Source organism: Fusarium solani (assembly GCF_023522795.1).
Source record: "Fusarium solani strain SB1 chromosome Unknown bctg00000003_1, whole genome shotgun sequence".
Taxonomy (NCBI): Eukaryota; Fungi; Ascomycota; class Sordariomycetes; order Hypocreales; family Nectriaceae; genus Fusarium; species Fusarium solani.
Window position 1 is genome coordinate 1,342,838 of NW_027072154.1, and position 26,883 is coordinate 1,369,720.

At 54.3% G+C, this 26,883-nt stretch overlaps 13 protein-coding genes across 13 annotated transcripts; 6 read left to right on the plus strand and 7 right to left on the minus strand.

Moving 5' to 3' along the window:
- Positions 1 to 48: 48 nt before the first annotated feature.
- Positions 49 to 1,179, plus strand: MRS44_005984 (uncharacterized protein; the record flags this gene model as incomplete). The annotated part of the gene is made up of 1 exon (XM_046279292.2): positions 49 to 1,179. The coding sequence occupies one exon, from the start codon at positions 49 to 51 to the stop codon at positions 1,177 to 1,179; it is 1,131 nt and encodes a 376-aa protein (XP_046140437.1).
- Positions 1,180 to 1,265: 86 nt separating this feature from the next.
- MRS44_005985 (uncharacterized protein) lies at positions 1,266 to 4,052 on the minus strand (the record flags this gene model as incomplete). The annotated part of the gene is made up of 3 exons (XM_065621597.1): positions 1,266 to 2,702; positions 2,780 to 3,120; positions 3,164 to 4,052. 3 exons carry the CDS (start codon positions 4,050 to 4,052, stop codon positions 1,266 to 1,268), a joined length of 2,667 nt encoding a protein of 888 aa, XP_065477669.1.
- Positions 4,053 to 6,051: 1,999 nt separating this feature from the next.
- MRS44_005986 (uncharacterized protein) lies at positions 6,052 to 6,646 on the minus strand (the record flags this gene model as incomplete). Its single annotated transcript, XM_046269438.2, has 4 exons — positions 6,052 to 6,352; positions 6,396 to 6,491; positions 6,541 to 6,556; positions 6,610 to 6,646. 4 exons carry the CDS (start codon positions 6,644 to 6,646, stop codon positions 6,052 to 6,054), a joined length of 450 nt encoding a protein of 149 aa, XP_046140435.1.
- Positions 6,647 to 7,550: 904 nt separating this feature from the next.
- Positions 7,551 to 9,182, plus strand: MRS44_005987 (uncharacterized protein; the record flags this gene model as incomplete). The annotated part of the gene is made up of 4 exons (XM_065621598.1): positions 7,551 to 7,671; positions 7,716 to 7,967; positions 8,011 to 8,752; positions 8,795 to 9,182. The coding sequence occupies 4 exons, from the start codon at positions 7,551 to 7,553 to the stop codon at positions 9,180 to 9,182; spliced, it is 1,503 nt and encodes a 500-aa protein (XP_065477670.1).
- A 38-nt stretch (positions 9,183 to 9,220) lies between these two features.
- On the minus strand, positions 9,221 to 10,619 carry MRS44_005988 (uncharacterized protein; the record flags this gene model as incomplete). Its single annotated transcript, XM_046274704.2, has 4 exons — positions 9,221 to 10,016; positions 10,060 to 10,421; positions 10,471 to 10,562; positions 10,613 to 10,619. 4 exons carry the CDS (start codon positions 10,617 to 10,619, stop codon positions 9,221 to 9,223), a joined length of 1,257 nt encoding a protein of 418 aa, XP_046140433.1.
- A 778-nt stretch (positions 10,620 to 11,397) lies between these two features.
- MRS44_005989 (uncharacterized protein) lies at positions 11,398 to 12,114 on the minus strand (the record flags this gene model as incomplete). The annotated part of the gene is made up of 1 exon (XM_046274703.2): positions 11,398 to 12,114. One exon carries the CDS (start codon positions 12,112 to 12,114, stop codon positions 11,398 to 11,400), a length of 717 nt encoding a protein of 238 aa, XP_046140432.2.
- An 887-nt stretch (positions 12,115 to 13,001) lies between these two features.
- MRS44_005990 (uncharacterized protein) lies at positions 13,002 to 13,658 on the plus strand (the record flags this gene model as incomplete). The annotated part of the gene is made up of 2 exons (XM_046274702.2): positions 13,002 to 13,124; positions 13,173 to 13,658. 2 exons carry the CDS (start codon positions 13,002 to 13,004, stop codon positions 13,656 to 13,658), a joined length of 609 nt encoding a protein of 202 aa, XP_046140431.2.
- Positions 13,659 to 13,765: 107 nt separating this feature from the next.
- MRS44_005991 (uncharacterized protein) lies at positions 13,766 to 14,414 on the minus strand (the record flags this gene model as incomplete). The annotated part of the gene is made up of 2 exons (XM_046274701.2): positions 13,766 to 14,148; positions 14,195 to 14,414. 2 exons carry the CDS (start codon positions 14,412 to 14,414, stop codon positions 13,766 to 13,768), a joined length of 603 nt encoding a protein of 200 aa, XP_046140430.1.
- A 671-nt stretch (positions 14,415 to 15,085) lies between these two features.
- Positions 15,086 to 16,780, plus strand: MRS44_005992 (uncharacterized protein; the record flags this gene model as incomplete). The annotated part of the gene is made up of 2 exons (XM_046279291.2): positions 15,086 to 15,203; positions 15,249 to 16,780. The coding sequence occupies 2 exons, from the start codon at positions 15,086 to 15,088 to the stop codon at positions 16,778 to 16,780; spliced, it is 1,650 nt and encodes a 549-aa protein (XP_046140429.2).
- A 264-nt stretch (positions 16,781 to 17,044) lies between these two features.
- Positions 17,045 to 17,385, minus strand: MRS44_005993 (uncharacterized protein; the record flags this gene model as incomplete). The annotated part of the gene is made up of 2 exons (XM_046269413.2): positions 17,045 to 17,203; positions 17,251 to 17,385. 2 exons carry the CDS (start codon positions 17,383 to 17,385, stop codon positions 17,045 to 17,047), a joined length of 294 nt encoding a protein of 97 aa, XP_046140428.1.
- Positions 17,386 to 18,125: 740 nt separating this feature from the next.
- Positions 18,126 to 19,460, plus strand: MRS44_005994 (uncharacterized protein; the record flags this gene model as incomplete). The annotated part of the gene is made up of 3 exons (XM_046270389.2): positions 18,126 to 18,162; positions 18,252 to 19,347; positions 19,397 to 19,460. 3 exons carry the CDS (start codon positions 18,126 to 18,128, stop codon positions 19,458 to 19,460), a joined length of 1,197 nt encoding a protein of 398 aa, XP_046140427.1.
- Positions 19,461 to 19,893: 433 nt separating this feature from the next.
- Positions 19,894 to 22,540, minus strand: MRS44_005995 (uncharacterized protein; the record flags this gene model as incomplete). Its single annotated transcript, XM_046281912.2, has 4 exons — positions 19,894 to 20,297; positions 20,409 to 20,561; positions 20,983 to 22,306; positions 22,349 to 22,540. 4 exons carry the CDS (start codon positions 22,538 to 22,540, stop codon positions 19,894 to 19,896), a joined length of 2,073 nt encoding a protein of 690 aa, XP_046140426.2.
- A 431-nt stretch (positions 22,541 to 22,971) lies between these two features.
- MRS44_005996 (uncharacterized protein) lies at positions 22,972 to 25,867 on the plus strand (the record flags this gene model as incomplete). Its single annotated transcript, XM_065621599.1, has 4 exons — positions 22,972 to 23,691; positions 23,772 to 23,877; positions 23,921 to 25,746; positions 25,805 to 25,867. The coding sequence occupies 4 exons, from the start codon at positions 22,972 to 22,974 to the stop codon at positions 25,865 to 25,867; spliced, it is 2,715 nt and encodes a 904-aa protein (XP_065477671.1).
- Positions 25,868 to 26,883: the final 1,016 nt, after the last annotated feature.

Genomic DNA, 26,883 nt, shown 5'->3' on the forward strand with positions numbered 1-26,883 from the left:
TATCCGGTTCAACTTCACGTTTCAATTGAATTCGTCAATTGAGCAACCATGAATCCTCCCAGTGGCCCGACCCGCGAGGCTTACAAGCACTCGATGGAGGAATGGCGCCAGCAAGCTCTAGCTCAGCGCGACCAGTACCAACCGAGGGTGCAAGACCAGATCAACCGACTGTTCCATGAATACTCCCCTCCCTTCTACGCCTCGCTCATCGGGTACAAGCGCGATTGGAACCTCCTCGTCGCGACCTCTAGAGCCTCCGGGTTTGCGTCGACTCTCGGGCGAGAGCTCGAGGACCAAGAGGTTAAAGCAATCGCCGAGTACACCCTTAACAACATCCACAACAATGCCGCCGCCAAGTACATCACCGTCGGACTCGCCGCGTACATGACCTACCGAGGCCGCCACACCTGGCAGTTCCCCTTTTACAAGCCCAAGCTAGGCGGTCGATTCAACCCCAACGAGGCGACGAGCATCTTTACCAACAAAAAGATCCGCGGTCGATACCCACGATTCACATGGCACACGCTTCGCTTCACGGCATACGCCGCCGTCACGATGCTCATGGTTGAGCCCGTCTTCCGCACTGTCAACTTTATCCGAGTCGAGAGCGCCATGGCGCAGGATTCAAGGCTGGAGCAGTTCACCAAGGATGCCAGCAAGCGGGTCGAGCAGGTCATGGCCAACCCTACTTCAGCAAGGGTGCCTTTCAAGAACAATACACCAAAGGAGGAGGGTTCGTGGGGCAACGAAGATACCGATCGCTCAGACCAGCCTCGCTACAACATTCCCTGGAACAGAACACAAGTCCCTGCACAGCAGACACAGCAAACACAGGAGAGCCAGTCTGATGATCATGATTGGGATGTCCTCGATGATGATGATGCCTCACCCGTCGCCTCCTCCGCTCGAAATCAGCCTGTCAGCTCTGTTTCTGGGTCAGCATGGGATCGCATTCGACAACAGTCTCAGCAGCCTCAGACTCAACAGGAACCTCGTGGCTGGGCACCAAAATCGGAGCCGCAGAGTTGGGGAAGCTCTACAAATTCTAGTGACAGCTATTCGTTCAGCAGTTCGGACGAGGAAAAGCCCCTGGCCAAGGAACAAGCCCAACAAGAGTTTGACAAGCTTGTCGAGAGGGAGAGAAGAGGCGTCGATGAAGATAAGTGGGGACGTAGGTAACGATTTGTATTGTACTTGCTATTGTATATTACCAATCATTGGATTACTCCATAAATGAATGTATTGTACGGGTCTGGCGTCCTCTATTACTGCTTCACTTGGTCAGCGACCTCAACCGGGTCAACTGCACCATCCTTCTTTTCAACCGTCGTCTCTAGGATACTCTCACCAGCCGTGTTGGCGACGAGCGTCTTTTCTTCTGCAGGCTTGTCCTCTTCAGGCTTGATCTCTTTGGGCGCTTCGGGCTGAGGTTCAGGCTCCTTGGATTCGGCTGCAGGCTGAGGTTCCACGGCGGGCTCCTGAGGAACGGGCTCTGCAGACTCAGCCTCGACCTCTGGTGCAGGCTCTGGCTTTGCAGTCTCAGTCTCGGCCTGAGGCACTTCAGGTTCGAGTTCCGCAGGCTGTTCCACAGGCTCTGGGGCCTTGACCTCTGGCTTAACCTCCTCCGGTTTGACCTCTGGCTCAGCTTCAGGCTCAGCTTCAGGCTTGACCTCGGCCTCAACCTCAGGCGTCGTCTCGGGCGCCGTCTCTGGCACCAGAGAATCACCAGACACAGACAGAGAACCCTCTGGGTCAATTGACCAAAGTGTCTGGGGAATCGAAAATGTCAAAGACGGCCCCGTAGTTTTGACCGGCGCAGCGGGGCTTCGGGCTGGAGCTCGCCGTTGTGGACCCCGAGCGCGGCCCTTCCGGGCATCCGAAAGCGGGGCTTTCTCCTTCTCATCGGTGACGTCCTCCTGAGGCTTAGCCTCTTCCTTCTTGGGCGCTTGAGGCCCAATTGCCAGACGCTTGTTCAGGTCACTCATGAAACCTGCCTGCAGAGCAGCAATCTTGTTGCCGACGGGTCTGCTAGGTACTGGGGGCTTTGACTTGACATCCGGGCGAGGAGGAATATGAGGCTTTGGCTTGTCGGATACAGGTGGCTTTGGCTTTCCTTCGTCGCTCGGGGTCTTCTTGGGCTTGGGTCGATCAGGAACAGCCGGGCGGTCCTCTGTCTTCTTGGGACGGGTTGGAATCTCGGGCTTCTTTTCCTCTGGGGTCTCAGGCTTTTCCTCTAGCGTTTCAGAGACGGTAGCCTCGTACAGCTGACTCTCCGGAACATCTTCCCATACATCTCGGCTAGGGAATCGCCGACCGGCGGAAGGTCTCTTCTTGGTGCTGAGGAACGAGTCGGACTCTTTTGATTCCGTCCAGATGGGCTTTTCCTGGGCCTTGGGAATGTCGGTAGCACTCTCTTGCTCTGCAAGCTCCTCTTGCTTCTGGGCAAAGATGTGAGCAGGTGTCTTGGGGCGGTCCACGGACTTTTGTGCCTCAGCTTGCTCGTCTGGTGTTGAGACCTCGGCAGTATAATGCACACTGCTTGGAGCATCCTCCCAGACGTCCTTGCTGGGGAAGAAATGCCGGGCCTTCTCGGACGGCTTCTCGGGTGCTGGCTTTTCCGACTCCTTGGCTTCTTCGGGGAAAAGAGGTTCGTACTCCTTGACATCATCCAGAGGAGAAGGCACAAACTCTTGGTCGTTGTTCTTGTAGATGCTGGTAGGTCGGCTCTTGGGCCTACTTGATCGGCTCAAGGGTCGGCTGGTGGGTTCCTCAATCTCACTGGCGCTACCTCGACGTTCAGGAGGGGGTGGACGGCAGGCTGCTGGTGGAAGTTGCCCTCCTTTTCAACTTCGTCAGGAGCAAGGATAGGCGCAGTGTACTCGTGATCCTCATCATCGACAGCAGCCTCTTCATCACCGTAAGAGCGGTATTCGGGGTGCTTGGGATCATCAACATGAACAGTGCTCTCACCGTCGGGACCAGTAATCTCCGACTTGAACGAGAGAGGCTGAATCTTGTCTGCAGGAGCTCCAGAAGCGGGACGGGGAGACAGACGAGAAGCATACTCTTCACTGGCCTGGAAGCCGACCTCCTCGGTGGGAGTAGGTTGGTACTCGGAAGCTGAATTTGTTAGTCAAGTTTTGCCAAGCGGTGTCAAACTTACCGAGGCCAGATCCGCGACTCCGCGTGTCCCTGACGAGCTTGTTCAGGTCATTACTGCTGAGGGCATAGTCGTTCTGGCGATCATGCAGAGGTGTCTGGTGCTCCCTCTTCAGCGCATCAGGATGCTTGTCGTAGTAATCCTTTTCAAGCTTGTCCTGGGGCGCAACTCCGTGGCCGTGAAGACCGTAGCTGCCAGGAGGTCCACCACGGGAGCTGTGCTTGCGGTGGTGGTGCTTCTTGGGCTCATCAGAACCAGGAGCGGGAGAAGGAGCCTGGACATCACCGAGATGGGGGTTCATGGGCACGCGCTGGCCAATCTCTGGAATACCCTGCTCATCCTCAATCTCGGGTCGGCCTTCGCTGGCCGAAAAGCTTGTGCTAGCCTTCTTCTTGACACCGTCGCGAGAGGTAGGACGGCCAATGCCGAAAGAAGCGGCCTTGTCAGAGTCGGTGCGGGTGACGGCCTGGACGCGCTGCTTGGCGCTGTGGGCAGAAAGCGACGGCTTAGGGGCATGGAGCTTCAAATCTTTGGCGACGGTGCGAGTGTGTTCAGGTGAAGCAGCTTGGGGCTTCTCACCAGTCTCCTCCTCTTCTGCCTTGAGCTCGTTGGCAATGGTGCTGTACTCGAGACCCTCCTGACCGATGGAGGGCATGGGGACGCTGCCGGAGCGGTCAATGGGGTCCTGCTCCTGGGCATTGTCGTTGGGGCTGAAGCGGAGAGTTCTGGGGCTCTTTTGGGGGATACCCTCGTTGAACGGTGACGGGGCGAAGCGGTCGGGGTTGGGGGATATCGAGCGGTCGAAACGCTTGCTAGGACGGGGAGGAATCTTGGGAGGCGATAGATCGTCCTTGTCCCTGACAGGACGGGGCGGGATGGCGGGTGTTTGCATGGCTGCAGCAGTCATGTCGATGTGAAGAAGCTCAAGCGAGCGAGGCGGGAGGTATAAGCTGACGGAAGGACCAGCGATGGGTCAGAGCTGGGCAATCAGCACAAGGTTCACTGCGGGAGCCAATTGAGTCAGGAAAACCAATTCACGGGACAGCAGCAGGGAAAGACGGGTATTTGAGCTTCAGCCATTCCACTGGCTTGGCCGCGAGCTTATCGTGGTCATCGGATCCACGGTTCACGGCGCTATAAAGATAGGGACCATGACAGGAACATGGCGCAGCGCCCACTTGCATGCGCCCGCACACCGCAGGTGAGGACTTACCGATTGGATTGGAGTGGAGGTGAGAGTTGAGGTACGCTATGGATCCTGGGGTAGGCCGTAGGATAAGGGAAGGGGTTCAATGGACAAAGGAAGACGAGATCCAACACGTTCCTGGCCAATTACTTATATCCTGGTCTCTCAACAGAAGCTGAGCGTCCAGGTGACGGCTTGTGCCACTAAGCTGGTGACCTTGGTTGTCGTCACTGGAAAGGGTGAAAACAGGGATGAATGGCGCCAAGTAAGGTCATGGTAATCGCACTGTGAGCGCTGGATGTTGGGATGAGAACCTTTTGACCAAATACTTTGCCGATTTCAAGTGTACTATCAGTACCTGCTTAATACGAACCGACTGCTTTCGTTGTTATCACGTTGTTTTCAGTCGAAAATGTCTCTCCTCTAATCAATGTTGCCCAACAACTGAGACCACACAGTGCGTCACCCCGCATGAATCAACGGAAACGGTCTTGATCAAGCAAAAGTCTTCAAACCTGAAGCGTTTTGACAAGCAATTCCCCTGTCCCTGTCCTGCTCCAGACGACCGACCGTACATCACCTTCCATCATACAGTGCATCCCGGATGTCCATGTCCATCATGGGCGGAGTCCTGCAGGTATCCCCACCGATCGAGCCGCGCAACTAGCTCGACTGATGCTCGTCCATGGGAGTTTGAGGGAATGACGCTTACTCGACGGCGTCCTACTGGACGATGCGGTGAACGGAACGGTTGTCGTCTGACCGGCAGGCTTTCAGCTTCCAGCAGAAGACGAGCATTGATCAGACTCGAATTGTGACTCCCAGTCTCGAACCATTCCGGACCCATAAACCCATACACCACCTCGACCGGTTGCTGGCCGTGCCTCGCAAAAAAACTCTGTTCCCCTGACGCTTTCAAATTCTCCAGTCGAATCACATCCCGTCCCGCTGCCCGCCCTCACCGTGATGCCAGACATCCATCTCGAGTCCCATCATGACGCCATCCCCCAAAGCTCCTGTTGACCGAGGCAGTTGACCGAGGGGTCGACCGGCCCGGCTCGTTACCCTGTAGAGATAATCGTAATAGCAAAATGTAATCCGGCATTCCATGCCCAGCTTCTCTCAGCAGACCCCTCTTCCATCAAGAGCAGCCTGCAGGTTGGCAACGCCACGACCAGGCCAGTAGGCCTCCATCCGGTAACCTCCTTGTACCGAGTCCCGTCTGGAGCTGTCTCGATGCTGCCCGCTTCTCCACTTTCAATAGCATCAACCTAACCTCTAGTGGCAGGCTTGCGAGTTCTGCACATCACGAGTTACTATCCGATAGCTGTCCTTTGTCCGAATAGCTTAACGCCGCCATTGACTATTTGGGCAAGCTGCATGTGACCCAGAGGGAATTGGTCTATCAAATGTGTCAATCGTTGGTCCATTGTACAACTGCCGCTGAGCACTCTAGCTCGCAACGTCTGCATTCCTTTTGCATTCCATGAACGTGAATCAATTTACATCTAAACTCGAACAAGCACCAACCCTCAAAACACTACAAGCGTAACCGTTCCTCATCCCAGACGCCGAATTCCAGCCGGGTATAGGTCACCGGAGTAACCGTAAATCATTGAGTACCATCACCCATAACCAACGCGGATACATTGCCGCAGTCTCGTCTCCCTCGATCGCTGCCGTCGCGTTTCGGTCTGGAGCAGCATTACACAATCATCTGCGCAACGCCGGCGCCTCCGAGGGTCTTGCTGCCGACAAAAGCCTGACCCTTGATACCGGCAAGGAGATAGCAGAGGCCAGCGATGAGCAAAAAGACGGCGGCGGCAATCAGACTGCTGGCGCCCGAAACGTTGCTGACAAACTGCAGAGTGGACATGACACCGTAGGCTCCGGCGCGCATGTAGTTGGTCGAGATCTTGCGGATGGCTTCGTCAAACTTGCCCGAGGTTGGGCAGATTCGGAGGAGCAGGGGAACCTCGATGAATAGGATAATGAAAGCCGACGCACTGAGATGTTAGTTGTGATTGTAGAAAGGACCGGTCGACGTACATTGCGAGGGCGCAAAAGATGATGCGGACGGGGTTGAATGAAAAGATGTTGGCAATTCCCACTGCCAAGCAGATGATCATGGACAAGATGCCAATCCTGGATTGTCAGTGTCGTTCGGTATAGATCGTCGCAGCATCAAGCTTACCATTGTCCGTAAATGCCTGCACTCAGGTTAGCATCTGCGTGTCTCCAGCATCACCATAGAGCCACATACTAAAGTTGCGCGTCTGAAACTCCTCCTTGAGCGTCATCTTGACAGCTTACGTCGATCTCGTATTCGGGGATGTAGAGGCGATGAAGCGCACACGATAAAGGGCGCGGTCGAGGAGGAAACAATCCGATGTATCGATAGAGCGATTCCGATCGAGTATTCGTGCGTGCGCGGATGAAGCGAGTGTTGCGACGTGTGTGGTGATGTGATGTTGCAAGTTGTAGGTTGGATGTAAAGATGCACGTAGCCTTTTCGCAAGGAGCTGCTGCTGCTCCAATTTTGAGGCGGCGCAGGCTTGGCTGTCAATAGAAGCAGGTGGAGGTTACGGGGCGACCACCCGTTGCTGGCGGCGGCGGGAGGGCTCTGATTGGCCTAGCGGGCGTTGATTGTAGGGGACTTGTAGGGGACTTGCCGGGTTGAGGCCCTGTCGGCGAGGTTGTTGAGACAGTAGTGATGACGGTTAATCACTGTCGCGACCCTGGATTTATAGGACTCGAATCTCATCTTTGGTTGAATCTCTTATTCGGTTAACATTCGTCGTATTTTTGCCGTATTTCAAGGCAGCGAATTCTTCAACAAGTGATGTACGTAGAGAATTACGCGGCATCGCGGCACTGAGCCAAGCCTCACGCTGACGGGCCAAGAGGATACCCTACACGAGGGTCTCGAGATGCTTGGCATTCGATTGTGGCCCATCAAAGGTGGCACTGCTGTGGTTAATGTTGCTGCCTTTGTCTGAAGCAATTCCAATCATGCATTTGAGACAAAGTCGGCTCCACGGATCGGCATGTGACTGCGTGACCTAGCAACCGCCAAGTAGTCTGGGTTATGATTAAAGACATTACACTTACACTTATTGTATTTATCAATCTATCACCTACTCCGTATACCTGAAGTATATTCAATCCATGTTCTGTATGCCCTCCAGCCCTATCGAGCTCAAGATGCGCAGCCTAAGCGATATCGCACCCATGTGCTCAAGTGGAGATCCGTATCCCCGCGACGATGTGCCCATTACATCATCCCCAACACCACCCATCACCGACGAAGAGAAGCCGTTGCCTAGTGCTTAAGCTTGGAGCAAAGCATTAGTCTACAGGTGCTCGAAGTCACTCTGCAGAAGATGACTTATACCATTCTTTCCGACGACCAGGTCAATTCCATCCTGGAGGGCCTCACCGTGGATGAGCTTGAAGAGTTCCGTCATGTTCTGGCTTCATCACTCCACGAATTCTCGACTGGCGTTCCAGCTCTCGAGGCCGCTTACCAGCAACCGAATCGTATCTCAACTACTCACCCCGAAACTCAAGCCAAGACGTTGTATATGCCCTCTTGCGCTCCATGTGGCATGGGCTGTAAAGGTGAGTTTACTCCTCAGGGTCGAACTATGCTGACTGGGTCCAGTCATCTCCTTGACCACCGCAGAGGCTTCTCAGGAAGCTGATTCCAAACCCATTACTCCTACGGGAGTTGTCAATTTGTTTAGACCGGATGGCTCACCGCTGGGCATCGTTCATGCCAGCGCCCTCACTGCTTTCCGCACAGCTCTCGCATCAACTTGTCTACTAGCCCGTCGTAGCCATGTCAAGACCCTGACTGTATTTGGAAGCGGCCTTCAGGCGTACTGGCATATCAGATTGGCTCTCATGATGCGAGGTCACACCATCAAGCACGTTCACATCATCAACCGTCGCTGGTCTAAGAACGCCACCAGTCTTTTGAAGAAATTCGCCAGCATCTCACCCGAGATCAAGGAACGGGAGGGTTGGACCGACGTCAAGTTTGGACTCTTAATTCCCGCATTTCACGAGTACAATCGCTTGCTGAAGGAGCAGATGCGGGATGCAGATGTCATCTACTGCTGCACTTCGTCGCAAGAGGACCTATTTGATGCATCCATTTTGACATCTCACGAAGGACGGAAAAAGGGGCGACTGATCATTGCTGTTGGAAGTTACACGCCTGAGATGAGGGAATTGCCCGATGATCTTCTTCAGCTGGCTGTCAAGCAGTATGATAAACCTCACCGACACTATCACAAGCACGCGCCTGAGGGTGGTGTGATTGTGGTCGACAACATCAAAGGTGTCCTCAAGGAAGCGGGCGAGATTGTTGCAGCTAAAATTGGGCCTCATCAGCTGGTCGAGTAAGTCATCTCGCGAATTCATGACTATTCTAACACATCTAGGCTCGGAGAACTCGTCATGCTTCATCGTCAAGCCATAGAAGAATCCGACGACCCCATCAGCAGCCAGACATCACTTGCCTCGGATGATAAGTTCGACCATGGCAGATCTTCCATTTCCACAGTGTTTGGAAGCGATGCCCCATCGAGTCCTAGTTCAGTCAGCTCAGATCCTCGCAAGTCAGGTTCAATCTTTCACTTCCGAAAAGGTTCCAACAGCTCTTTGGATAACGAAAAGGGAAAGAAGGAAGACCATCTCGTGCGGTGGTTGCGAGACGGTACGGTAATCTACAAGAGTGTTGGCCTTGGACTCATGGATCTCGTCGTGGGCATGCACTTAGTCGAGGTTGCCAACGAAAAGCACATTGGAACACGTATAGAAGGATTTTAACATGAATCTCAAAGCTAGATATACATAGGTATCGTACACTACTCAGCCACCCAGATAGCAGCCATTCCCATACCGGTTCCCACACACATGGACGTCGCACCAACCTTCTGGCCCGTCCGCTTCAGCTCATACAGCAGAGTAGAAACTTGTCGGGCACCGGTGCATCCCAGGGGGTGACCAAAGGCAATGGCACCTCCCTTGGGGTTGATCTTCTCCTGAGGAATGCCAAGCTCGTTGGCGCACCACAAGCACTGGCTGGCAAAGGCCTCGTTGATCTCCCAGATATCAACGTCGTCCTTGGAGATGCCGGCCTGCTCGAGAGCCTTGGGGATGGCCTTCCAGGGGCCCTGGCCCATGAGGAGGGGCTTGACGCCGACGACCGAGGCGCAGACATACTTGCCGAGGATCTTCTGTCCAAGCTTCTCAGCAGTGGAGCGCTTCATGAGAAGCACGGCAGCAGCACCGTCCGAGATCTGACTGGCGTTGCCGGCGTGGATAGAGCCATCCTTGGCAAAGGCGGGTCGAATCTTGCCCAGAGACTCAGCAGTGATGCCATCTCGGACACCATCATCCTTGGAGACGGTAATCTCCTTGACGTTGCCCTCCTTATCCTCAACCTTGACCGTGAGAGGAGTAATCTCCTCGTCAAACAGACCAGCCTTCTGGGCCTTGACTGCTTTTTGGTATGACGAGGCAGCGAAAGCGTCTTGGGCAGCGCGGGTAATGCCCAGGTCCTTGGCCATCTGCTCCGACAAGACACCCATGGGAACCTTGCAGTTGGCAGCCTCGGGGTGGCTCTCGAGGAGCTCTGAGAATTCTGTAACGGCGCCAGGTCTAACCTGTTAGCATTGTTGGTGTCAATAACCAGGCAACTTACCCGTATTGCAGAGACATGCTCTCAACACCAGCACCGATGCCGATATCGATCATGCCAGTCTTGATCTGGTTGGCCACATCGACGGTGGCTTGCAGGCCAGAGGAGCACTGTCGGTTGAGGGATCGAACGGCGATTGACTCGGGGAAGCCAGCCGCCAGACTAGCAGCGCGCATCTCGGTGGCGCCACCGCCGGGAGCCAGGACGGTACCGACGCATAGATCCTCGACGAGGGCGGGGTTGATCTTGGAACGGTCGAGGATGGCCTTGAGGACGCCAGCGATGAGGTCGGCAGCCTGGGTGTCCTTGAAGCCGCCCTTGCCACCCTTTGTGAATGCGGTTCGACAGGCGGCAGTGACGACAATCTGATTTGTTAGAAGCTGTACACTATGCGACGCGATTCAAGAAACATACATCATCAGGGTGCTTCTCCAGGATCTTGTCGCGACCGCCGGCGGTCGGGTTACCAGAGATCTGGCCGCCAATTTGAGAGATTCGATCGATAGCTGTCGCGAATGTCAGCGAGAATACTGCCAGCATTTGGGCTCCAACATACCACCCATTTTGATTTACTAGTGGTTTGAAGTGTCGAGTTCAAGAAACAAGAGCGACGACAGATTAATATACAAGATGGTCTCGGGACCTCGGATGTTGTCAAGGTCAGAGTCGCAACAGGTCGAGTCAAGACCCGCCGACCGAGGCATCTCGTCGCCCCAGGCTTGGCGGTTCTAGCGCCACATTTTAGCGCCTTTCACATGCCAGATCCCCCAGCTTTCGGCGGGGAAGACCCCAAGATGGTTCTGGAGAGTTGCGTCACAAGGACAGAAGCTGATTGTCAGCGGTCAAGATGTGGTATTCTAAGCATAGCACGTGGTATTGGATTACGCAGATTCACAAGGAAATATTGTACTGTAAACAAGAGCCGAGTTTCGATTGGGCCTGAACGAATGCGCAACGGGATATCAAGGTAACAGAACAACTCCAACCAAACCAAACCAAGCCAAATCATACTGCAAATCATTAATCATAACACTCGCTCCATGCCCACTCCGAAGGTGCTGGACTCCGTGCTCCCTCGTTGAATGAAACTATTGAATACATGTCCGAGTTGGAACCAGAGTCGTCTGCCGAGGTCGAACCACCAGGTAATTCCAGGAGAGGAGGATTTACCCTGATCTCTGGAACCGACGGAATGGTCAGATTTAATGGTGGTCTCTGCGGCTCCGGCGATGTCGGCGATGAAGGTGTAAACCCCCTGGACCACACGCCAGGAAGCAACAGGCTGTTGTCGACCGAGGCATGGCCTGGGTCTGGGGTAGATGATCTCGGACCTGCAGCGGGTTAGCGTCTGCCGAGAGTGACATGGGATGAAAACTTGCCTGTGTTCTTAATCAGACCAAGCGAGGTGAGTGCTTCAACACCCAATGTGACACTGAAGCGTCGATCTGAAAACTTGCGGATGGGCAACTTTAGTGTTCTCTTGGTGCTTCCGACCTTTTCCACATCAACCACGTCGAGAGAGCACCAGAACTCGCTCCCTCGCGTTTCTAATCTCATCATGGGAGTGGGGTGATAAGCAACACTCCAAGTGCGGACAAAATCCTCATCAACGGCGCTGGTCTTTTCTCTGGGACAACATTTGGCGATGCATGGCACGCTGGTTGTGCGAATCTTGAGCGTGATGCGTATCATGTCGCCATCTTTGACGCGGGATGGGGCTGGTTGAGGAATTGAAAAGAGTGGTGATGTTGGCGACGTTGGAGATGGCGATTCACTTGGCATCGGAGAGGGAAAGTCCATCATGGTGACATCTGGACTGAGAATCTCCAGATCTGGAACGCGTCTCTGTGATCGAGCGCTTCTGGAGGCTTCCAACTCGTTGCATAGCCTTGTGATATCTTCCAACGGACCGTTCAGCGAGCCGATGGACGAGGCTCTCCTACTCCTAGGAGACCTCGCCCCTTGGTCAAAGATCTGATCAAGGACAGACAGTGCCTGGCGTCGATGGTGTTTATTGGGGCGGTTTGGATTCCGTTGCCGAACAGCGGACAACGTCATGGCGGACTCTGGTTGGGTGAGATTAGGCAGCTGAAGCCGTACACTTTAAAGGTTTTCAACAGCTGCGGTCGAGATGGCGAAGCGGGAAACGTAAAATTCTCCAGATTTTTAATCAAGCGCGGGCATTGCTCGATTTATGAAATGAAAGTGTCTACGAGACGTTCGGTGGACTTTATGTTGTGTCATGATTCTCATTGTCTTTGATGTTATCCATCCATACCAAGGCAACAGCTCCGCACTGAAAGTGCACTTTTTATTATCCAGTCAAGTTGTAAAGTCGGTCCAGACCGCTTCTTCCACGGCACAAGGCAGACTGGCGATTGGCCATTAAACACACCCAAAATCATGCTTAAACGAGAAGAGATCGGTTTCAGTACTTGAATCACCACAGCCCGTATGGTTCGATGGGAGGGCTGTGCTCTCGCCGAGGTGCGCCTCGTAGTTGATTCGGAGAATGTGCACTTTGGGCACCAAATCACTCACAATTCCACTATTTGATGCAATCCATGAGCCACGCTGCCTTATCGCCTAGGCAAGGCAGCTGCTGCGCCTTAAACTGCGTGAAAATGCGTCGAGAGCCTCATATCCCTCATATCTCGGGCGTAGGCTCTGAAGCGAACCCCTCTAGAATGAGGCTCGCCATTGTCCACGTCAACCACTATCGTCTTTCTTGAGCCTCATCGTCCGCAGATGCCGAAAATCTTTTCTCCGTAATACCTTAAAATATGCCGTTGTGTTTCCTACTTTTGCTGTCTCGATAGAGCTTCACTATATTTATTTATCGTCTTCAGTCGCATCATTTACCCAGTCTCGGTGTCTAGTCCAGCTTGCCACAAATGGACATTCTGGAACACTTTGGGTCTGTAAATACAGGACAATGCTCCCCGATGGACAAATTCTGTCGACCCGGTATTATTGGCTCTTTGGCCCCCAATTTGTCCCCATCTTCGGAGATGCGATGTCTAACCAGAAAGTCGGCTGCGGGCTCGCCTTGTTATGTGGCGGTCAAGGTAGGTGAGGTGTTCTTGATGGCGACTGGATTCAACTAACTTTTCAAGGCTTTGTTCCCATGCCAGTCGCTTGCACCAAGCCCTGAGAAGCATCGGTGTCGACGGAGACAGTCCAAGGGATCTCTCCAGACGAGTTGGGTGAGGAGTCAGAGAAAGCATCCAGTACCTGAGTCTCAACCGAGGCAGACGACAGAAAAGAAGCAAGACAAAAAGGAAGATGCCGGGTCAACCACTGACCCTGAGCCCGACAAGGGACAATACGTTGACATTTGCGAGCAGAGCACTGGGGAATATAAACTGGAAAGCTTACACGACCGACTCAAGTCCTTGTCTATTAGCGACAGCCGTCCCAGGACCATCAGCCCTTCCATTGAAGAGGCCTTCAATTTAGGAGAGGCCTTGACTCCGCCTGACGTTGAGTCCTTTGAGGATGAGACTGACGACTATTGGACATGGGACCTAGAGACGCAGCAGTTTAAACACTGGGACGAGGAAGACCAAGAGTGGGTATACTTCCCCGAGATCTTTGACTGAGGCTGGAAAGGATATATGCAAAACCATGATTAATACTATCGACTCGTAATCTCTACTCCATTCTGCTCCGTTCCCATGCTCCGCCGTCAACTCCACTGCTCAATGACTTAATTCTTGTTCTCTGCCGGCTTCTCCACAGGCTTGTCGTCAGGCGAAAAGCTCAAGCTGATGCTGTTGACGCAGTGACGCTCGTCAGTAGGCGTGCTGAAACCCTCGCCCTTGAACACATGTCCGAGATGGCCACCGCAATTGGCACACACAATCTCGGTGCGTGCCATGCCAAAGGTGCGGTCCTCGTGGCGGACGACGGCCCCGGGGATGCTGTCAAAATAGGCGGGCCACCCGCACCCGGAGCTGAACTTGTGGCTGGCCTTGTACAGCGGCGCGTTGCAGCCGGCGCAGCTGTAGACGCCCTGCTCGGGGTAATGCTTGTCGTAGGTGCCCGATCCAGGAGCTTCGGTGCCCTTTTCACGGAGGATGCGGAATTGTTCTGTCTTTGTTAGTACAGTAGTGAAGCGGACTGAGAGGTTAAGTACCTTTGTTGAGGACGGCCCGCCACTCGTCGTTGGTGCGTTTATCAGGATACGACATGTCGGAGGATTTGGAGGAGCTCGAGCCAAATAGACCACTCAGAAAGGGAATACCAGACATGGAACGGAGGGGAACTGGGTGAGATGGAATATGAGGTATGCGTGAAGATCTCTTAGCAATGTTGGAGAATGAATAGATGAGTGTGGATAAGAATGAGAAGCGCATTGGCAATGGTGATGATGGACTCTTATATTCTGCTTCAGGTGAAGCTCATAGTCGAGGGTAGCGTTTTACAGCGTATCGATGTCTTACCCGCAGCGACCTGACAAATCATTGTGTGGAATCGAGGAAGAGTTGCATCATAGGTAATGGAACTCGGCGCAGCACAGCCACTAGCTATGCGTATCGTTAGCTTTATGACTGTAACGGCTCAGCCCAGAGGAATTCCAAATCCCGAAAAGACGGGAATGATCTGTCAGGAATGGATATATATCAATAATAAAGTGTGGCTGAGCCGGATCATCCGTCACAAGGTTCCATTGGGAAACTGAAAGAAAAAATGCATCTATTCACATGCGTATTCATCAATTAATCAATGCCTGCAATCAGCAACCTTTATCATCAACCTTGTCCTCAGCTGCAACCCCAAACACTGCTGCAATTGTGGCGGTGCACCCAGGGGTACTAATTACTGTCCTGGGCTGCACTAACGCTGGGCAGCTAAACCGCTGTACACTGACCACCTTGGCACCTCCCTACCTCCAGGCCGCCATCATCCATCGATCACTCTCTAGGTTGCCACTTTCAACACCTCGAAGCACTCGCAAGGAGCGCCCCATCTCTTCGACTGCCCTCGACGGCGACACCTTTACTCTCGCGCACACGAATCGCCCGCAATGTCTAGGAGAGCCCCGAACCCCGCCGCTGAGCGGGCGGCGCAAAACCAAGCTACCATCAAGAGCCTCCTCAAGTTGGAGCCGAATAAGGTCTGCGCCGATTGCAAGAGAAACAAGCGTAAGTCTCTCGATGTCTGTCTGTAACGAAATGCTGACCTTGCAGACCCCCGATGGGCTAGTTGGAACCTCGGCGTCTTCATCTGCATCCGCTGCTCGGGCATCCATCGCGGAATGGGCACTCACATCAGCCGAGTCAAATCGGTCGACCTCGATTCCTGGACCGACGAGCAACTCCAGAGCATCCTCAGCTGGGGAAATGCACGCGCTAACAAGTACTGGGAGGCCAAGCTGGCGTCGGGCCACGCCCCCTCCGAGGCCAAGATCGAGAACTTTATCCGCACAAAGTACGAGCTCAAGCGCTGGGTTATGGAGGGCCCGATGCCGGACCCCTCGACGCTGGATGTCGATGGAGACGATGATGTGCCCCTGAGCATAGTCAAGGAGAAGCAGGTTATAGAGCGCAAGGAGTCCATCCGGAAGGCCTCGTTGGGTCAGTCACAAGCCCCCAAGGCCGTCCCTCCTCCGCCCCAGGGGGATCTTATCGGCGGAGATCCAGTTCCTGTGCGATCGAGCAGCGCTGCACCCGTGTCCAAAGTCCCCCCCAAGGCTGATCCAGCTCCTCCGAGAACCACAAGCACTAAGGATTCTTTGCTGGGACTCGACTTCTTCGGTGAGCCGGCAGCTCCTCCAAGACCAGCGAGCACAACAGGCACTGCCCCTGGTCAATCTCGTCCCGATTTGAAGCAATCGATTCTGTCTCTTTATGCCACGGCACCTCGACCACAGGCTCAGCCTCAACCGCAGCAGCATGGTGGCTTTGGCGGCATGGCTTCTCCCACCATGGCCCATCACCCTCAAGGCTCAGTCGGCGGCTTCAACGATGCCTTTAGCAGCCTCAGCATCTCCAACCAGCCCAAACCCGCGGCTCCCGATCCGTTTGCTAGTCTTGGCAGTGCCAGCCGCAGCACATCTAGCAACAATGCCTTTGGTGGTCTTGGAGGAGGCAGTTTCTTTGACAGCAAGCCTTCTCAGCCGGCTGCTTCAACGCATCAGAAGCAGCCATCCAACTTTTCCAACTTTGGCGGCTTCTCCTCTCCGGCACCAGCCCCTGTTGCTGCTCCCGCTCCCGCCCAGCCCGCTCAATCTGCCATGGGCGATCTCTTTGACCTATCTGCCCCTGTTTCTTCTCCCCCTCCACCTAAACCCGCCGCTCCCGCCGCTACCACTAGCTCTGTCTTTAACCTATCCTCTCCTCAGAGCCCTCCTGCGCCTGCTCCTGCTCCTGCCACCACTACTACAACGACTACATCTGCCTTTGGCGGTATCTCGGGTGCCGACGTCTGGGGCGGAAACGAATGGGCCACTCCAGCTCCGGCAGCACCGGCCCCTGCCAAGGCCCCTGAACCCCCAAAGCCTGCTGGCAATGATTTCGGATGGGGAAACTCGGGAGGCGCCTTTGCCAACACACCTATTATCCCCGGAGCGTCTGGAGGCTTCAACCCGGCGCCCAAGGTATCTGCTGACGAGGAATTCGGAGGATGGACGAGCAGCACCGGACCGTCTACTACTAGCGGATCGAAGCCTGCCGGAGGATTCGGCGGAGACGAGGACCTGTTCAACAACGTTTGGGGATGATTGGACATTTAAAGGCGGCGGTCCGGGCATGTTTGGGCGTTGCATGTTAGGAGTATGTAGATGCAAAAAAGATGAATGATCAATACGGTACGGATGGATGCGAATGTGATGTCAATGTATTCAGTTAACGCCAACCCACGCTGAAAGCTCAGCACCCGGTGTAACATGCTCCATGGCAACCTTGATGCTCCGAGGGTCTATACCCGTTAGTTTGTCGACCTGTATTCTGCCTGCCCATTATAACTCGTAACGCCAGCGCCCGACTCAAAATAGCAGCTTCACGCCGTAGTACAGCACTACAAAGGTGGCGATTATGATGCCCGACAGCTTGAGGATGGCGACGCGGTTGCCAGAGGCGGCCATGCGAGTCAGGCGGCCGGCGGAGCCCTTCATCTGGGTCGTCATGGAGGAGAAGGTGTCGGACTGTGGTGGTTAGTGGACGGGAATCGCTGGCGGAGTAGGAAACGCACGGTGTTGTCGATGACGTCCTGCGCGCGGGCATTGTCGTAGATGTCGACGGTCACGCCGCGCAGGGCAGAGACCTTGGCCGAGAGTTCGTCCAGGCGCGCATTGTTCTGGCGCTCTCGCTCGTAGGCTTCGGACATGGTGGGGGTTTGCTCGTGGTATATGTAGAGGGATCGATCGAGAGATGGTTATAGAGTAAGCTCGTGATGCGTCAAGTCGTCGGTCGGTTTCTGTCGTGTCCTCTCGACGAGGTCAACTCCAGCCAGTTCGAAAGGGGTCGGTGCCATGACGATTCCCACTCCGGACCGCCACGCGCCCGGCTCGTCGGGTACGTACCCGGGGGGGGGGCGCACCGCCACACGGTCTCAAGGTGAGAACCAACGAGTGGGTAAATTCCCCGCCAAAAAGACATGGGTTTTGAAATCCGGGTCTGGAGAGCACTTGTAAAGCCCGAGGAGGGGCACATCATCGAGCAAACCGCGTGGTTGGGCAGCCATGGAACATGTGGTTTTGCCTGCTTCTGTGGCTCCAGTCTCCAGACCGAGATTCAGTAACGGAGTGCCGGAGCTGCGCCACACTCGAGCTTCCCTTCCCCTTACGTATGCGCGGGCGAGCTCCAAGTCCGCCTCTTTCATGACGAGAAGTTGTATACAATCTGCATTGCTCATATCGTTTCTGTGCTTATACCGGTATATCTCTCTCCGTCGCTGGTAGCTCGTCGCCAAGACTCGAGGCGCAGCAACCGTGACGACGTCGTGAACCCCACCTCGTACATCGTGAGCTCTTGGCTCCTCCTACACTTGCACTCGACAGCATCACCTCAGCGCGCGACATACAAGAACAGCTCCGCTTTTGCAGCAAGTAAACCAGATCGCTCAAGATGGGCATCAACAACCCCCTCCCCTCGTCTCTGGCGTGTGAGTCCGCCCCATCCGCAGGTCATGATGCATCATGAAAGCCTTCCCCAAATGCGCCGAGACATGGCTGACCACCTAGCTCTCTCCAGCGGAATGCAAAAAGTGCGGCAAGATCCTCACCTCCTTCATCAACCCTCGCCAGGCCTTTGGTCCCGACAAGGTCATTCCTCCTTCGGTCCTCGCCAACGCCCAGGGCCTCGCCATCCTCACCGTTCTCAAGGCCGGCTTCATCGGCTCCGGTCGCTTCGGTAGCGGCCTCGTCGTCGCTCGGCTTCCCGATGGCTCCTGGAGCGCTCCTAGTGCCATCGCGACCGGTGGTGCCGGCGTCGGCGGCCAGATCGGCTTCGAGTTGACTGATTTTGTGTTTATCCTCAACGACGCCGAGGCTGTCAAGACGTTTGCCCAAGCTGGATCTCTGACTCTGGGTGGTAATGTCTCTCTGGCCGCCGGACCTGTCGGTCGCAACGCCGAGGCTGCCGGTGCCGCGTCCCTGAGGAGCTTCTCCGGTATCTTTAGTTACTCCAAAACCAAGGGTCTCTTCGCCGGCGTCTCCCTCGAGGGATCCGCCATCATCGAGCGCCGCGATGCTAACGAAAAGATGTACGGCACCCGCTACACGGCTCAGCAACTGCTCACTGGCTCTGTGCGACCGCCGCCCCAAGCTGCGCCCCTCATGAACATCCTCAACTCGCGCGTCTTCAGCGGTATGCGGGTCGGCGCTACCGGAGACGCCATGTACAACGACGTGCCCGTATACGACAACCAGCACGACGATGTGGTGTGGAACGGCCAACGGGGATCGGCATACGGCGAGGGACAGCACAATCGCGCGGGCTCGCATGACGATAGCTTTGGAAGGCCAAGTCGCTCCAACACATGGCAGGACGACGTATACGACCGACCTAGTGGTTTCGGCGCTCCCTCGCGATCAAACACCTTTGCCGCGCGCGGCGGAGCCAGTGACGACTACGTCTACAGAGACAGCCCCGTTGGCGCAGAGAAGAAGACTGGCCCTGGACGACCTGCAGCTCCTAAGCCCAACTTTGCCGCCAAGCAAGCGATGCTCAAGAAGAATGAGGCTGTCGCCGTGTACAACTTTGACGCGGACCAGCCTGGTGACCTAGGCTTTAAGAAGGGCGATGTCATTACGATTCTGAAGCGAACCGAGAGCGACAACGACTGGTGGTATGTATCGACTGGCATTAATGAATAACTCTTCACTGACCCTGCCCAGGACTGGCCAGATTGGCACGAGAACGGGCATCTTCCCGAGTAACTACGTCAAGATGAAGGAGTAAGGTGCTTGATGATATACCCTGCGGCTTGGATTGATCTTGACTGAATCTACCCAAGGAGCGACGGATGGTTGGTTACTTTGCTTGATTTCACTTATCTTTCTCGGTGCAATATTGGGGGTTTATGTATGGCTGCATTGGAGAATAGCCGTCTTCAAAATGGATTTGGATATGCTTCTAAGTGGTGTGAGTGGGATATCTGCACCGCCGTCCGATTATACCCCTGAAATCGCCATGACCTCCTGATCATCAATCTTGTGCCATCCGAAATGAAGCAATGCTTTATGCAAATGCTGTGCCATGAACTATGGGCTCTTGCTGCTCTCGGGTGTGAGATGCTTCCTTGCTCAACTCTCCACTGCGCTCGCGCCTTTTTCGTCAGAGTCAGAGGAGAATTGAGGGTCCTCGTGCTCTGGGGAACCTTCCGTATGAGGTACTAGATGGCCTCCTTTGGGGTGTCCTTGATCTTGACGACGTAAAAGACCCGGTTCAGGTGCTTTCCCCGGAGGATGCCACGCTGGACCTCTTTCATCCGCTGGCTGATTTCGTGGCGCATACCATAGTCTGTTGGGGGATGGCTGGCTGCTTTGCGCTTGGGGGCTTCGCGGCAAAGGAGTCGAGCCTCCTGACGGCTCACCACCATGTTGTGGTTGCCCCTTTGTTCTGCCCACTCTAGGGTGTGTCGAGATCCGTTTCTCTCTTTGGTAGAGCTTGTGTAATGCTTGACATCCCCATCGTCCTTGGTCCGGACGTTGGGGAGTCCAAGTCCCGCAAACAACTTCTGGATTCCAGTCTGACGGGTGTACCAAATGGGATGTCGAGGAAGAATCTCGTTGGCGCCTGTTGGTTGGTCAGTTTCGATCTTAAATAGGCAGTGATAGAACAGATGGAAGGCTGGCTGTAGGCAGAGGAGATACAACGGCTGGTATACCGGCGTACTGGACGACTTACATTTGATCGGCTGACTCTTGCACTGCTTGTAGGCAGCCTTCAAAGCCTTGCTGTTGAGGATAGAAGCAAAGAGGGTACTGGGAGAAGCAGTGTCCTCGAATGTCGTGGTCTCAGCCGCAGCAACCTTCTTTGTAGGGATCGACGTTTTGACGGCTATGATCGAACTGTCGTTTCGTGATCAAGATATAAAAGGCGAGGAAGAAGTCGATAAGGAGAAGGAAGACAGAAAGCAGTGCCGCAGAAGAACAGGAGCTGTAGTGATGGTGATGCCTCTAATTGAGGAAAGACAAGAGAAGAGCCTCAAAGAATGAGCTGAATTGACTTCAGAGTACTTGAGCTGTCAAATTGAAGAAAGATAGAAAGCTTCGAAGAGGAGCTATGGTGATGATCAGTAACAGGTTGAGAAAGGATGGTGGAAGCCCTATATATGCCCTGTTGGAGATCAAACGTCAGTTGGCACACTGTTAGTATCTGAAAAGCTATTGACAAACAAACAGTCACTAAATCCACCTCACATGCACCTCGGATTCATCCCATATGCATTTCACTATGGCACTGTCAGGCCCAGTCTAACTTGACAGCTGCTGCCACTGGCCAGCTGCTAGCTCCTCGAGTTTGGCCAACCAAAAGTCTCTGCGCTTCGAGTATATCTGATCCAGGTAAAATCTAGCAGAGACTTCGTTGTCACTACCATTGGCGATGTCTGTTTCGTATTGTTCGAATAAGCTCGCCGTTGCTTCGTCCAACTCTCTCAACACGTCAGGGCTAGTAAGGAGTACAGTCTGACCGGAGACCGAGAACTGCGGTTGATAAATTTGTTGAGTTGCGTTTGGATCAGTCGACATTTCAGTTTGGCACTCTACGTCCCTCCATCCGGTGTTGGATATCTCTTCTGGCATCAAGCCGTTTGGTAAGGGAGCCAGGGTTGACTTCATCGGGATATCGACTCCTAGATCGATTGTTTGAGATCCCTGAGTTTTGAATCGCCGGACTTCCTTATTCGAAGTCGTCTTGTTGGGTACACCCCTGACTCGTTTGGCTCCTGGGCTGAGCTTCTGCACCTCGTCTCGTACTATAGTATCCGGTTGCGAGATGGATCTCTTTGGGCGAGATTGAAATGGGAGCTTGCGTGGCTGTGGCATTAGATCCCGAAAGTCACCGGATTCCGACTGCGATCCCTGAGAATCGGCCTTTGGACTGTGGCTCGTGTCGACTGGGGTTTTCTCCCTGTCCATTGTTATGGGGTTGACAGTTGCGTGAAACCCCTCGACATTCATAGGACTCTGACTGTTTGTGGGGGAGAACCCATCCGAGACTGACCCGGCGTTTGAGGTGGAAGAATGTTGAGCTTCTGGACTGAACGAATGTCTGAGAGGCGAGCCAACGCGAGGGATATGCATGTTGGTGTTGTTTCGACCAAGAAACATGTTGTACGGGTTCAGATGGGCCATGTCAGGGGGGATAGATGGAGAAAAGTATGGAGAAGAGTATATTGGGACAGAGGTTGTTCGCTGTGGATGTAGGTGATAAGGCATTGGTTGTAGAGATGGGTGTATGTGACTATCCATGACAGGAAGAACGTCAGCACCGAAAGCCTGTGGAGGCGGAGACACAGAGGCCATAGGCGGAGTGGAAGAGAGCCGCGGTCCATGGTTTGAAGAATCAAAAGCCGCGTTTGTCGTTGATGGGGAACTTGGGATGGAGTCGCTGACATGTAGATCGGACTTTTGTAGCAGACAGACGGTAACACTGAAATCTCTCTTCTCTTCGAATTGCACGATGATCGCTTGGCCTTTGCCAGGAATGGTGATACATAGTTGATTGAGATGTTTGTCGATGCTCACAATGTCATTAGGAGATTGCGAGTTTCTTGCTAGATCGCCCAGTCGAATAGAAACCTACTGGTCAGTTTCGATCGGTAGCAATACTGATTTGCATACCACTTGTTGGAACCCCTGGTAGATGAGAAGGATTAGAGTCCCCGCCTCTGTGTCAATAGGTATTTCGCCTTCAATGGTCAAGTTAAAAATGTTATGAGGGGGGCGCGAATTAAAGGCTTTGACCAAGCCTCCATCACGGATCTCCAGTCGCTTGAGGGGGCAGCAAGAGACAGGAGTCGGCGGCCCAGGCATGATGAACAGCACACATGTTGATGTAGATAGCAAGATTGATTCAAATTCACGATGGAGGAGAAAGATTAGGAAGCCCGCGTCACCTGATGCCTCTGATTTACTCCTGTGCACCTTCCTCGACTTCATTTATAACTGTTGTCTTGAAGTTGGGCAGGAGCCATGCCGATTGGCCAACACGAAGACAGGGGTCACGTGGCGATAGCTAGGTAGCTTATCTTCGACTTCGACGCGCCGCGCCAACTCAAACCAAAAGACCCATGCGACAGACGGCATCGACGATTACGATTCAACGCCCACGACATCTGCAAAATCACTCGCTATCAGCGCATTGCCTCGGCCATTCTCTCCCGAATGGGCGCCTGTCCATAGGTGACCAGATACCTGATTCTAATTAGAGCCGCTGCGCACCTGCGCCGACACTGATCGCCAAGATGGCTCCCGTTCGCAACGATGTCCCGGCGCATGCCATTGACCGCACCCCGGAATATGAAGAGTTCATGACGCGACTCCGCGATTATCACACCAAGCGAGGCACGACGCTCGACCCGGAACCCAAGGTCGGCGCGACCCATCTTGATCTGCTCAAGGTGTTCAATCACATCGTCGCCAACGGCGGTTACGACAAGGTTTCGGAGGAGAAGCTGGCCTGGCGTCGCATGGCCGCTGAGCTGGGCATTTACTCCAACAACGAAGCCTCGACTGCTTTTTCGTTGAAAGAAAAGTTCTACAAGAACCTCGCCGCTTTTGAGATTAGCACAGTGCACGGAAAGGAGCCGCCGCCAAAGGATATTCTGGAGGATGTGACGGCCAAGGGCGCTGGGCTCCTCACCCGCACTCGAGAAAACTTCCGAGGCAAACGGGAGAGCAACATTGGTGCCACAGACTCGGCGGCTTCGGGTGATGATGGTACACCGGCTCGCGAACGACCTGCCCCGGATCCTGCAGCGAGCGCGCGCGCATCTAGAGGCCTACGTGAAGCACCCCCTCAACGTGTTATTTTCCAGCCGGATACTGGCCCTTCTCGTACAACAAGGCACTCCTCTGCTCACCACACGAGCCATGCCAACTCTCCAGCCGCAAACCCTCAGACTCCTTCACATCACCAGAACATGCCTGTGCCACAGCAGCAACAAAACTACCCAGGAATCGAGGTCCCTCGGTACTTCACCACCCTCCTTCGTCCGAAAACTTGTCCAACCTGGTCACTGCATACCAACCGCGGTTCTCCAAGCCACTGCAGCTCCGAGCTGTAGCGACGCCGAGCAGTGCGCCCAATGAGTTCCAGAAGCCCCGGCAACCTCAGCGGATTGACCCCCGTCAACCAATGCAACCTGGCAGTAAGTGATTCGACTTGATAAGGGACTTGGCTGACATGCATAGCTGGCTTTGACGGCCCAAACATCTACATGCGCTGTCTGAACGCGCTTCGATCGAACATTGCTGCCGAGCAAGCATTCGCCCTCAACCACCTGGTCAAAATCTCCTTTGAGCGGGGTGACAAGTACAAATTCGACTCTTTTCCTGGTCTAGCGGAAGGATTGGTTGAGAAGGCACTCGAGATCGGGCAGCTCTTCTATCACGTCAACTGGACTGTGTCGTGGGACTCTGTCGACCCCAACGATGTTGGTGCGCTTGACGGGAATTACGGGACTCCAGACATCCTCGAGAGGATCCAGAATCTCATCGAAAAAGATCGACCCGACGTTCTTCAGACCGAATCCTATTCGGACCAGCTGGTCTTGATCACCGAGGCTGTGCTGACAATACGCAACATGGTCACTCTGCCTGAAAATGCGCACAACATGTCCGACTTTTACCCTCTCAGAGACCTTATCTGCATCGTGTTGCACCTACCACCCAAGGATTCGCTCGTCGAATTGAAGCATCTTACTCTGGATATCGCAGAGCAGCTGACCCCTTTCATGACTCTGGAGTCGGACGACCCTCTGTACAAGACTCTGCTCACACAAATGACCTCGGACGACCGTGGTACAATTCTCACGTCGCTTCGAGCACTCGGCCGCATTTCGATGAACCTCGATGCTACAAACAAGTTGGGCGACATTCCTGGACCGGTGCTTGAGCAAATCGCTAGCTGGTTGCTACTCAACGACGACGAACTCATCGATGCCTGCCTTGACTTTTTGTATCAGTACACTGCGGTCGTGTCCAACGTGGACAACCTCATGCGATCTCTTACCCCGGAAAACCTGGTCGACCACCTTGCTCGTTTGCTCGCTCATGGTGCGCGCAAGACGCAGCGCGATTTCATCCTCGTCCCAGAGCAGAGAATTCCGGCCCGCGACCAGATCGCTCCCATGCCTGAGGACCTCCTCCAGGAGATGCTCAAGCTTGAAGAGCCTGACCGTGTGCACCGATGGGTTCGATGTTTCTTTGAAGAGGACAACAACTCTTTCGTGACGCAGCTGGCTGCCTGGCAAGCGTACCAAAATGCATTTGTCGGCCCTCTCAAGACCATCGGTCAGCCGCTCATCACGCCTGCCGACTTTATTAGGAATAGCACGTCTGTGTATAAGGATTCGAACGCCCAAGTCCTTAGAGAGCCAGGCGATCCTCAGCAAAAGTTCATCATCCACGGTATTCGCGCGAGACCGCGACCTCTGAGCACGGATGGTAAAGAGTACGGCCGATGTCTCTGGGCATCGAATCCTGGCAACAAGCTCGAAAAGTGCGGAAGCTTCTACCTCCAACCAGAGCAGATGTGGAACCACATTCTTACCTCACACATGGGAGAGACGCGCAACGCTGATGGACAGTTTGACAACGTGGAAAAGGAGTTTACCTGCACATGGGGCGAGTGCTCGCGATATGGGTCGCCAACAAAGATGCACCTCCGTGATTTCGCAAGCCACATCAGCACACACATTTCTGCGATGTTGCCTGGCGAGTCTCGAAAACAGGAGCGAGCCTGGATCATACCAGCCAAGACAATGGCTGTCACATTTGAGGAGACCCTGACAGTGCGGGACGAGCGGAACCCAAACCTACCCCCCCAAGCGGCGGGTATTCCCCTCAGTGCTGCCCTCGTTCTGCGTAATATGGCGCGTAATGTGGTCAAGACGGAGGCGGAGGAGGAGTTGCTCAAGAAACAGGAAAAGACCGGCGAAACCGGAGGCTGGAACGAGACCCTCTTCCGTCCCATCTTGCCACGATTGTTCGAAATTCTTGCTGAGAACAGGGCTCTGGTATGTCACTCCCGTCCCCGCCCAACTGTGAACGCGTCCGTGCTAACTCATCTCGCAGAGTCCCTACATTGCATCACTTCTTGATCTGATCCGCATCGACAGCGACGGCCAAGGCCGTTGATGCCGTTGTGGGGCCGCGATTCGTTGAAGGAAGCGGGGGTGGGTCGAACCCCGGACGGAGGCGTCTTTGAGATCTCGGAGGTAGACCGACGATGGTGTTGATGTTGGCAACCCCAGACCAACATCTCCTCATTACCCCGCGATAGATCTCAGCTGCCTCTTTTCCGGGGCAAAGGAAATATGGCGGAGATCACGCCGATGCAAGAAGCAAGCAAGAAGCAATGGGGTGCAGGAGATGAGACGAGGCGTTTGTGGCGGGGCGTCTCTAAGTATGGTGTTGAGGGGATTATTTGCCCATCTTTACTTGAGCTGTTTCGCGCGGGCGGAAGTGAAGCCACGGGATGGTTGATTGATTTTGTCTGGATTGTAATAATACCCTGCTCATTGTGGGCTGACTGGTGTTGGATGGAGGTATGAAATTCGAGAACTAGGAGCTAGGAAGCAACGGCCAAGCAAGATGAAGGTTCAAGAGATTCAAGAGACTCGAGGCTCAAGAGGCTCAAGGCTGAGAGATAGTCGGCACTTGCGTCTGACGCGCCAAGTGAGATAGATCTGATTGCTTAGCGAATAGACACTTAGCTAAAGTCATGGATTTACAAGTCCGTCAGCTGGAAATTGCGCGTCTAGATGTTGATAGACCAATCGCTGATACCGGCCCGGACATGTCAGTCGTGGTTGGCATCGGAGATTGCTGCACGGCGCCGGGCCGGTCCTGGCGTTGGCTATTCCCTGCGGCGAGCGTCCGAAACGGCGACCGCCGTCATGCGCGGCGGATGCAGACTGCGCATCGCACCGCAAACCGCGTGTGGCTGTCGACATCGGCGGCTCATTCTCGTGGCATCACGGCAAGTCGGGCGAAGTCGAATTTCGATGCCGGTATCCACCAGTACCCCGGACTCTGGTAGGCTCAGGCCCGTGCACCCCTGGCCATTGTGTGCTCCCTGTTCTCCACGCGCATCGCAGATTTGCCTGGACCAACGATGGATGGCTTCTGCAGATATTCTGGAACCCGCTCAA